Below are 11,199 nucleotides of genomic sequence, written 5' to 3' on the forward strand. Positions count from 1 at the left end.
GGTTGAACCTTCCATGGTGAGCACACAAGCTTTCGATGTTACCTAATACCCGTCAGCCCCTTGCTTGATATTACCCAGAGAGCATCTTGAGCAAGCGGTCCGCAGATCTTGGGCAACTGACCTCCAAAGAAACACGAGCAAAGGCCCAATCTCGTATTTTCGACGACACAATCGTTTTCAGTGCTTCATGCTCGATATGCTGTGTGCCACATGTATCGACTCTCCCGCCTTTAAACCCGAAATCAACAGACTAGGCCAATACTGCATGGATCCATTGACAGGCCTGTTCATTGCGCCCACGTCACATCTTGCGTCCCATCGTCCCCATCCGCATTGGTGATCTGGGACAAGCGCTCGGTTCCCGGACATGAAAGAGCTGAAGGTTGGCCAAGGAAAAAAGAGACGAGGTCACGAGCATGCCAGGTGCCGCAATGTTCAGCGCACAACCCCGTCAACGACTCAACGTCCATGTCAACATGCTCCCTCTCCTACGGAGTGCGCAGTAGTCGTATGACCGAGTGCTCTCTGAGGACATCTGGAGATTGCTCACGCTTCGGAATGGGCCTGGCGCTGTTCCCGGGGAGATGAATCACATACAAGCCAGGCAATGTTTTCGGCGCCGGAGTGGCAACCAGAATTCCTACTCCGTACTCCGTACTGAATCACTGCAATGTCAAGTCTTGTCTCGGAGTGAGACGACAATCGGCCGACTCCACAGGACGAGACCATGAACTTGGCAACCAGACAAAGCCGTCCGCCACTGAGTGTGGAGGAAGCTGCTGCTACCTGCCATGAGGCCAGGAGGCCTGGTGGTGGGACGTGATGCGCGTTGACAGCTCAATTTCAATCCGAGTCCATCATGCGGCCATGCCGTCTCGCTGAGCGCAATCATACTCCAGGGAAGGGAAATGGAGCTGTATGTACGAAGAGTTACAGAGCACTACCGTATACAGACCACCTAGTAGTACTCCGTACATGAAGATAAAACAGCAGCGCCAGATTTCACACAATGCCAATTATTCAAGACGGTTCCAAGGTCGGCTCATGAGGCTGCTCCGGCCAGACGTATTTCGTACATTGTAGGGAACAGGGGCGTCTGTCTGTGTGGCATCGTGTAATTAACAATGCACCGCTTGCAAGACTCGGCAGGAAAACTTGAAATAGGACGGCGTGTTGTACTACAGTTACGACGTGCTGTACTCCGTACAACGGGCATGGTATCACTCTGCAGATCCCCCAGGCGCCAATGGACTCATTTCACGGCCAATTGGGACCTTGTTGCTTGTTTATGCGGATAAATGCGCCAGCCCTCGGCCCTCGACATGTATACAGTACCTGGCCCTCCAGGACCTCCAGGACCACCGCAGGCACTAGCAACGGCCGACACGAGAAACGACCGGGGTTGAGGTGCTCGAGTGGCAGGGGCCACATTGCACATTGGCCAGTGGCGCAAACGGACGGCAGACGGCGGGCAGCCCTCTTGCCTTGGCTGGTGGCAACGGGCAACTGGCAAAACTGGGCCCATGTCGTCCATGTCCCAACAATAGCACGAGCCGTGTGGTCGCCCCAGATACCCCTGTCGGAAAAGTTCCTGTCGGCACCAATTGACCCCTTGCTGCCGCCCAGGCCGCCCTTAGCTGTGCTGGTGCCAGGGCGCGAGGCGAGACCGCCAGCACCATAATACGTGGACACAAACAAAACAGTGGCATGGGCTACTCCATGTCTGTACCCCATACGGAGGACGTGCCGCACCAGCTGCCCGTCACCCCTGGTAAATAAAGGACCTCGCTTTCCCCCGTGACTCAATCGAGACCTGCCCCTTGCCCTTCGATCTCTTTCTCTCACACGCGTGTCCTCCATTTATACATAAGTCTCTCGCTTCGGTCAATCACTCTTTCTGCTGCTTCGCCTTTCAGTACTCCAGCACAGCCTTAATACCGTCCAAGTTTCTACACTTTCGAGTCCAATCGTCAAGATGCGTTTCACCACCTTCCTCGTTTCTGGCGCCCTGGCTGCCGTTGCTGTCGCTCAGTCTAGCACCCCTTCTGCCACCCCTCCTGCCACCACTTCTGCCAGTGCCCCTGAATCACCTGCCGACAGGTGTCTGAAGGCCTGCGCGGCCAGTGATGTCAACTGCAAGGCTCACTGCATCACTGTAAGTCGACTTTTCAATCGTCTTTTCTTTACTAGTTGGTCGTGCGCAGGCCACTTGGTGTTTGCGTGAATCTATCTCGCCACTGTGCTAGCCCTAGCCAATGGATTGTCGCTCGCCCATCTTCTAGACCATACGCTGACGGAGCAATTGCCACAGGTTCCTTCTCCTAACGAGCAGAACATCGAAAACACCAACAAGTGTGTTGCGGCCTGCCCCAAGGGTGACGGCAGCCCCGAACAGAGCCAAAAGTACAGTGATTGCTCTCAGAAGTGCATCACTGATAACTACTACGCCTCCAGCGAGGGAACTCCCAACCCTACTGGAAGTGCCGGTAACAACGGCAACAACGGTAATAATGGTAGCAACGGCAGTTCTGCATCTGGCTCCGACGCCGCGCCCACTGCCACTGGCACTGGCGCTGGTGCTTCTCCTTCCGGCACTGCCTCTGGCACTGGTTCTTCTGGCTCCCAGACCACTGGCTCGGGATCCGCGTCGGGCACCCAGACTGGCACCGGAGCTTCTGCTACCAAGACTGGCGCCGCTGCCGGCCTCACTCTCGGCTCGTCTGGTGCCTTTGTCGGCGCCCTTGCCGCCCTTCTTGCTCTGTAAATCCCAATTTTGATGTACATCTTTTGGTTGTCTGAGATTGGTTGGAATACGATATTAATGCGGATGTAATGGGAGCACCTGTATTTGTATTGTATGTAGTGTGCGTGGTGAATCAAGGGGAGGGGGACGTTAATACCCATAATTTGGATGTGGTTCAAAATGAAACAATAATTTGGTCCATGATAATCGGTTCTGCTGCGAGCTAAATCTTATGTTTGTGCGACTTGGCTATGACGTGCATTGGGCCTAGTGACATGGGCGATGTGCAATATCGCCAGATTACGTACATGGCGCTGCTTCCTACGACTATGGCTCGCAACACAGTCCTTTGTTCTCTCGTGCTGAGGACAGACTCGGCAAGACCTGCGTCGACGGACGATTCAGCTTACACTTGGCGCGACTCAACCCATTGCCTGATTAGCTGCTGCGCGGGCCGATGTAGATACTAGTACTCGTAGTGTTGGTGTTTTTGTCATGAATTATACGTCCCTGGACACAAGTTGAATTTTACACCATCATTCACCCTTGCTGTGTACTGGTGCAATCCTACTTACTAGACCTTTGTATTCTGTAGTCTCATTCCGTATGCCACTATGCTTTTTGGGCTGTGTTGGCATGATATTACGTGATTTGTCTACTTGGTCGCTGACTGGTGGCTCACACATAATGCCAGTATACTTGACAGTATTGTAAGCACCAAGCACGATGTGCACTTGTCCATCATGCATGGAGTAACCCTTGCTTGTACGATTAGCTACTCCGTAGATGCTCACCTAAAGTACTCAAATAAGTGGGTAGGCCAACCTCCCAGATGTTAAGATACTGACATCACCACGACAAAGCTACCCTACAGACCGGCCGAACCTTCCCTCTGGGGCGCAAGGAATAGTTATTACCATTGATGTCATGGCACTCGGTAGCACCAAGGCATGGGACGATCTTCTGGGCTATAATGGGAATAGGCTCTGTTCCTAGCTGCGCCATCGGTATCTTCATATAGCTTAGTTTGAGGGCGCAATTTTGAGAGAGCACCGGAGTGCGGCCAAGTACTCACATTGCAGGTCCCTCGATACTTGGCGCGAGGACAGGGCTCCAAACAAGCAAATCGTTCCTTGCTGTGGCTACCTAAGTACCCTGTGTGCTGTCAGAGGCATGCTAGGAGCAAGAGCCAGGAGTGTGTCGAGGTATCATTCAAGAGGTGCTACAAACTTGCCTCTACGTGTCCTCTCAACTCTCACATGTTGACAAGCTGTCTTGGAGACCGCAAGTCCAGCCAGGGTCCTTGGCCGCATTTGCCAAAGTCCCTCGCACCACGTGAGGGGGTGCCCAAGAACGGATAGCAGTGCAGGCGACTTGTCCCTTTGTTAGGTCTGCCACGATTACACATGTATCCAGGTGCTGCATTGTTGCCGTGTTGTAAGGGTAATTACTAGTGCAGTCGAGTTTCCTTTTAGCCACTAGGCCCTTTACATGGGTCACAGGGCGACCTGCGCACGAAGACCGGCGAAAGCAAGTCTACAAATTGAGTTTTGGGAACACCATGTGGGTGCTAGTCATATTTTGGGACTGTGACATTTGACTAGTGGCGGGCTTCTTTGAGACGTTAGGACGACGAGCTTCAAAGAGCCTGCAAAAGCCTGCGACGCATAACTCTTGGTCGTGAGGTCCGGTTGGTTTCTCGCAACTTGAGCTGTGAGTGGCCGGTTGCTTAGTCAATCAGCGTGAGCATTGGAACCCTGCATGCCAGAGCTTTTTATTTTTTTATTTTTCTATTTATTTTCAGACACCTCTATTCTGCAGCATGCTTCAACTCGAATGCCTTGCTATTCGGGAGGCAGGGGAAATGCGCTATTCGGATGGCATCAGCCCAAGCAGGTATTTTGCTGCCCCAAGAGCAAAACTTTGGCCATGGCGGTCTCGGTCGCCTGGGCAGTTGGTGCAACTTGGCTATTGCATGACCGAGCACCATAACAAGGAAAATGTCCCGAAATGTCGGTCTCATAAGCTGGGATAGTCTCGAGAAGAGTAGATGGCGATCACGACTGCTTTCCGCAATTACATCTTACCCACGTAATAAATGCAGAATGGCTCATGTCATGGTTCATCTTGTGGAAGAATAGAAGCGAAGAAGAACCATAAAGACTGAGATATGTCCCTATCATTCAGTCCTACGCTTCCCTGGCCAGAATCTCTTCTTCTTCAATCCCACTTGGAAATTGAGTGGCCATAGCACAGGATTGAAAACCAATACGCAAAAGAAAAGGTCTTGTACCGAAAAAATAACAACAAGGAAAATGAAGCCGAGTCTCGCCTTTCGCGCTGTTTATTTCGCCGGCACAGCCTGTCTACCTTAAGTAGGTATTTACTTTGGTAGGTAGGTCGGTAGTTGATTAAATTGATACTTAAATTATGACTTGTGGGTTAGAGTTTGAGTGAGAGCTTCAAACTGCACGCAAACTACGGAGACGTGGAGGCGTGATTAGTCATGCTTAGCTGCGTCGTGCCTGCCAAGCTAGTGTCTGGCCGCCCCCCCCCGCATTGCGCATGTGCGCCGCCGACTTGGACTTTGCCCACTCTAGCGCTGCTCCAAAAAAGTTTGGGGCTCATTGTCCCCTGCCAGGCTCGAGCAGCTTCTACCAGTCGACGTGTCCTTAACCACCCTAGGCCCTGCCAGCTCCAACTTTGCTGTCCTTAAGTAAACCTCTTCACGAACCACTTGATCTTCACTCATCTCACCTCTCTTCCGATTCTTCAACTTCCTCTTGGAATCCTAAGCCACTCCTCGAGCCTTGGCATTGGCATCAATTGGCACTTTCTGGAGCTTGTCTTCCTGCCTTGCCTTTATTCTGAACTGACTTGCGCTGTGCGCTCTTGGTCCTAGTCTCTGCATTCCCCCGACCCGTTGGTCGATTTCTGTCGATACCATGAAGTTCAACGCTGCTGCTGTGGCTGTCTCTGCCGCCATCCTGGCTGGCACTGCTCACGCTGACAAGCCTGAGGAGTCTCCTGTTGTTCCTGAACTTCCCACCTTCACTGTAAGCAAAGAAAGAACAAAACTCCCTCCCCGGCTTTGCCCTTGAACGCATTCGCCTCGATTGCCATCAGATCAGGTGCAGCCCACCTCGGTGCTTGTAACCCATGTGGACACTTGTTCAACTGGCCAAGACCGGCCAGCTCATCCGAACATCTAGAAGCTAACTACCTGCTTTGCTAGCCTACCACCTTGAAAGCTCCCTTCCTCGAGCAGTTCACCGATGACTGGGAGAAGCGATGGAAGCCTTCTCATGCCAAGAAGGACATGAAGGGTTCTGCCAATGAGGAGGAGGAATGGGCCTTTGTCGGCGAGTGGGCTGTCGAGGAGCCTTACCAGTACAAGGGCATGGATGGCGATAAAGGCCTTGTTGTCAAGAATCCGGCTGCCCACCACGCCATCTCTGCCAAATTCCCCAAGAAGATTGACAACAAGGGTAAGACTCTTGTCGTTCAGTACGAGGTCAAGCTTCAAAAGGGCCTTGAATGTGGCGGCGCCTACATGAAGTTGCTCCGCGACAACAAGGCTCTTCATCAGGAGGAGTTTAGCAACACGACCCCCTACGTCATCATGTTTGGTCCCGATAAGTGTGGCCACACCAACAAGGTCCACTTCATCTTCAACCACAAGAACCCCAAGACTGGCGAGTACGAGGAGAAGCACCTGTCGTCTCCCCCTACCGCCAAGATCGTCAAGACTACCGAGCTGTACACTTTGATTGTGCACCCCAACAACACCTATGCTATCAAGCAGAATGGTGAGGAGGTCAAGTCTGGTTCTCTCCTCGAGGACTTCACTCCCGCCATCAACCCCCCCGCCGAGATCGACGACCCCAAGGACTCCAAACCCGACACCTGGGTTGACGAGGCACGTATCCCTGATCCTGAGGCTAAGAAGCCTGAGGACTGGGACGAGGACGCCCCCTTTGAGATTGTTGACGAGGAGGCCACCATTCCCGAGGACTGGCTTGAGAAGGAGCCCACCACCATCCCCGACCCTGAGGCCCAGAAACCCGAGGACTGGGATGACGAAGAGGACGGCGACTGGATCGCTCCCACTGTCCCTAACCCCAAGTGTGCCGATGTCTCTGGTTGTGGCCCTTGGACCAAACCCATGAAGAAGAACCCCGACTACAAGGGCAAGTGGACTGCCCCCTTCATTGACAATCCTGCCTACAAGGGGCCTTGGGCTCCTCGCAAGATCAAGAACCCTGCCTTCTTCGAGGACAAGACCCCCGCCAACTTTGAACCCATTGGCGCTGTAAGTAATCCCAAGCGGCATTCGATATATCAAAGAGAGTACTTGCTAAACTTGCCTTTAGATTGGCTTTGAGATCTGGACCATGCAACCCGATATCCTCTTCAACAACATCTACATTGGCCACTCCATTGAGGACGCCGAGAAGCTAGCTGCCGAGACTTTCAAACTCAAGCACCCCGTTGAGAAGGCTCTGGCTGAGGCTGACAAGCCCAAGGAGGAAGACAAGCCCAAGTCTCCCTCTGATCTCAAGTTCCTCGACGGCCCTGTCCACTACATCAAGGAGAAGCTCGATCTCTTCCTCACTATTGCCAAGAATGATCCTGTTGAGGCCATCAAGTTTGTTCCCGAGGTTGCTGGTGGTATTGGTGCCATTATCGTGACTCTTGCTGCCATTGTCGTTGGTCTCATTGGCCTTGGCGGATCCTCTCCCGCTGTCAAGGACACTGCAGCCGCTGCCAAGGACAAGGCCAAGGAGGCCAAGGACAAGGTTGCTCAGGCTACTGCTACTGGTGCCGAGAAGGCTAAGGGAGAGGCCAGCAAGCGAGCCACTCGCAGCCAGTCGTAAGCTGATTGCTAAGATGAGGGAAGAAAGGAGAGGGGATGAATGGAATGCGAAAGGGAAAGGGAAAGGGGATGAATGAATTCTGGACAAACACAAACCTGGAGCCCTGGCGTCTTGATGGACCGAGAATTTCAGAACAGTATGCGACAGATTTGGAGCAAGAAAAGAAAGGTTCAAAAGAAAGCTTTGCTAATTGCTATTTGCTGTTTTTTCTCCGAAATGCTTTGATTTTTAATTTAGTCGGCCTTGTCTCCCACGTTTTCACGAAACCTAGGAGCGATGACGGACTGTAGGACATGGCGAGCGTGTATTTAGATGGGGAGGTTTCCGGCCTTGGGCGGACCCTGCCATGTCTGCCATGTACAACAAATAGGCGACATGAATGTGATTAAATGTTTAAAAGCGCCTGTTGGGTTGCATGGATTGCTTGGCTTTGGAAAGTGAAACCTGGTAGTTTGGAAGAGCATGTTCGGAAAGCTTTCCGATGCCGATGATGGGCAGAGTGGAGTGCAGTAACTACTTGGTAGGAGGTTCAATACTTGGTGGCTCACGTATGTATGGTATTTTGCTGTTCGAGCATATATGGCAATGTCCACGTCGCAAGCAGTGCTCGGCCCGGGTGCGGCGGACTCCCTCCGGAGTAGTAGCAATTAACTTATTAGCTACCGCCTACCGCGTGTACTCTGTACGGAGTACTATTATTGCGCCCAACTCACAGCATATGTGTAGGTACATAGACCACGACAGGGCGGTACTCCGTATCCGGAGAGCAGAGACCACCATGGATGGGCGATTGATGATGTCCTGGCTCCGCAAGTCGGAGGTCGGGGGGAAAGGTCGGCAATGGCGGAATTGGGCGGCACGGGTGAATGGACCGGCCGTCTGTGTCCCACGATGAGTGTCGGACTGCATGCAATATGCAGTTCGAGTGGTTTGGCCATCCAATGCTTAGACGCCCTCTCAGCCTCGCGACGGGGCAAAGTGGACGGCGACGAGTCTGTTTCCCCCGAGGGCTGGGGTTGCTGGGATGGTTGGGATCGCTGGGATCGCGGGGGGTTGCTCTGGTGGCACCGTGCCACCTTGCAGACAGCTTTATTTACTAGTCTGGAACAGCCAAAACCGGTCCCTGGTGCCCTCGAGAACTTACTTCGTAACAGATACTCATATTACCGAGTAAGCAGTGCTTGGCTTGGTCGGGAGTGCGGAGCTCTGGTTCCTAGACTGACCAGTTGACGACTCAAACACCGTGCCACCCCCGGCATAAGAGCTCAAGGCCCCCCTCCCCACATCCGCGCGTAGCCGCTCTGTTAAGAAGGCGGCACCAGAACTGTCTCTCCGAGAAAGGAAGCCTGTGTGTGAAATTCCGTAACCACCACCGTACGTTGCCTCTTCCTTTTTCCCCCTTGCCCTCTTCTTCTCCCAGCCTGCTTGTCATCACCAGCAGTGCCTTGGATCCCCTCATAATTTCTACCTTCCCTCCCGGTGTCACCAACCATGCGGCGGCTCATCTCACGAAGCGTCTCTGCCAGCGCCACCCGGTCCCCGGTGACCTCAGCCGTACCCCGATCTGCCATCGCCACCTCCAAGATGGTTTCCAACGGCTCGTCTTCCTCGGCCGTGGCCGCGAGAAGAATACATGCGACTGCCCATCAGCTCAAGCCCACGGCTGCTCTGGCCTCTACGGCCACCAGCTATCCCAACACCCACGAGAAGATCCAGGCCGTCGCGGACACGCCGTACTTTATCGACAACAAGTTTGTCAACTCGACAACCGACAAGTTCATTGACCTGCCTGACCCGGCCACGAACAACCTCGTTACTCGCGTCCCCCAGATGACCGAGGAGGAGATGAAGGCTGCTGTGGCTAGCGCCGAGAAGGCCTTCAAGTCCTGGAAGAACACGACCGTCCTGGCTCGCCAGCAAATCATGTTCCGATTTGTACAGCTAATTCGCGAGAACTGGGACAGACTGGCTGCCAGCATCACCTTGGAGCAGGGCAAGACCTTTGCCGATGCCAAGGGTGATGTTTTGCGTGGTCTGCAAGTCGCTGAGGCGGCCATCGCCGCGCCAGAGCTGCTCAAGGGTGAGGTCCTGGAGGTGTCCAAGGATATGGAAACTCGCACTTATCGGGAGCCATTGGGCGTTGTGGCTGCCATTTGCCCCTTTAGTAAGTTCCGGCCAACAGAATTGGTTTTGCTTGGGTGTGTGGACCTGACAGCTGACCTGTCTTTGTAGACTTTCCTGCCATGATTCCTCTTTGGTGCATCCCCATCGCTACCATTACTGGAAACACAATCATCGTCAAGCCATCTGAGCGTGACCCCGGCGCTGCCATGATCCTCGCTGAGCTGGTCCAGAAGGCTGGCTTCCCCGAAGGTGTGGTCAACGTCATCCACGGCGCCCACAAGACTGTCGACTTCATCCTCGACGAGCCCGCCATCAAGGCCATTAGCTTTGTTGGAGGCAACAAGGCCGGAGAGTACATCTTCAGCCGCGGTTCCGCCAATGGCAAGCGTGTCCAGGCCAACCTGGGCGCCAAGAACCACGCTGCCGTCCTGCCTGACTGCAACAAGAACCACTTTATCAACAGCGTCGTCGGAGCCGCCTTTGGTGCCGCTGGCCAGCGCTGCATGGCCCTCAGCAGCCTAGTCATGGTCGGCGAGACCAAGGAGTGGCTCACTGACATTGCCGAGAGCGCCAAAAAGCTCAAAGTTGATGGAGGCTTTGAGGCCGGTGCTGACCTTGGCCCCGTCATTTCTCCCCACAGCAGAGAGCGCATCCTGAGCCTCATTGACAGCGCCGAGAAGGAGGGCGCCACGATCCTCCTTGACGGACGCAACTACAAGAACCCCAAGTATCCCAATGGCAACTTTATCGGTCCCACACTCATCACCAACGTCACCACTGACATGAAGTGTTACAAGGAGGAGATCTTTGGCCCGGTGCTGGTTTGCCTCAACGTCGACACCATTGACGACGCTATCGACTTGATCAACAAGAACGAGTACGGCAACGGCGTGGCCATCTTCACCCGCTCTGGCCCCACGGCCGAGACGTTCCGCCGAAACATTGAATCGGGCCAGGTTGGTATCAATGTGCCCATCCCTGTGCCGCTGCCCATGTTCTCCTTCACTGGTAACAAGAAGAGCATTGCGGGTGGCGGTGCCAGCACTTTCTATGGAAAGCCGGGTATCAACTTTTACACGCAGTTGAAGACTGTCACGGCGCTGTGGCAGAGCCAAGATGCTGTTGCTAAGAAGGCTTCTGTTCACATGCCTACTTTGCAATGAAGGGGCTGTGTGTGTGAGAGAGAAAGAGAAAGAGAGGCGCTGGAGGCTATGGGAAATTGAAGATGGACGTTGATTTTCTGTTCAAAAATTAGTTCTTACGGGTGCATGTGGTAGGAAATACGGCTTCTGGCCTGGCCTGAGCAAAACATGTCAAGAGAAAATAATAGGGTTCTACATATATTGTCCTCGACAGTGCTTGTGAATAGATGCAGTGTAAACTGAGGCCGCATAAGGCCTTGCCTACAACACGTTGGGTTGGCGTGATTTTTTGGAGGTGACGTGACATGGTTGC

General features: G+C 53.5%; 3 protein-coding genes across 3 annotated transcripts; all 3 read left to right on the plus strand.

Annotated features, from left to right (window-relative positions):
* Positions 1–1,975: 1,975 nt before the first annotated feature.
* Positions 1,976–2,764, plus strand: G6M90_00g101680 (uncharacterized protein; the record flags this gene model as incomplete). Its single annotated transcript, XM_014690691.1, has 2 exons — positions 1,976–2,155; positions 2,312–2,764. 2 exons carry the CDS (start codon positions 1,976–1,978, stop codon positions 2,762–2,764), a joined length of 633 nt encoding a protein of 210 aa, XP_014546177.1.
* A 2,924-nt stretch (positions 2,765–5,688) lies between these two features.
* Positions 5,689–7,620, plus strand: CALX (Calnexin; the record flags this gene model as incomplete). Its single annotated transcript, XM_014690690.1, has 3 exons — positions 5,689–5,799; positions 5,979–7,055; positions 7,117–7,620. 3 exons carry the CDS (start codon positions 5,689–5,691, stop codon positions 7,618–7,620), a joined length of 1,692 nt encoding a protein of 563 aa, XP_014546176.1.
* A 1,491-nt stretch (positions 7,621–9,111) lies between these two features.
* On the plus strand, positions 9,112–10,907 carry Aldh6a1 (Methylmalonate-semialdehyde dehydrogenase; the record flags this gene model as incomplete). The annotated part of the gene is made up of 2 exons (XM_014690689.1): positions 9,112–9,784; positions 9,853–10,907. 2 exons carry the CDS (start codon positions 9,112–9,114, stop codon positions 10,905–10,907), a joined length of 1,728 nt encoding a protein of 575 aa, XP_014546175.1.
* Between the last annotated feature and the right edge of the window lie 292 nt (positions 10,908–11,199).

The sequence above is a fragment of the Metarhizium brunneum genome, chromosome 6 (assembly GCF_013426205.1).
Source record: "Metarhizium brunneum chromosome 6, complete sequence".
In the NCBI taxonomy this organism is placed as follows: Eukaryota; Fungi; Ascomycota; class Sordariomycetes; order Hypocreales; family Clavicipitaceae; genus Metarhizium; species Metarhizium brunneum.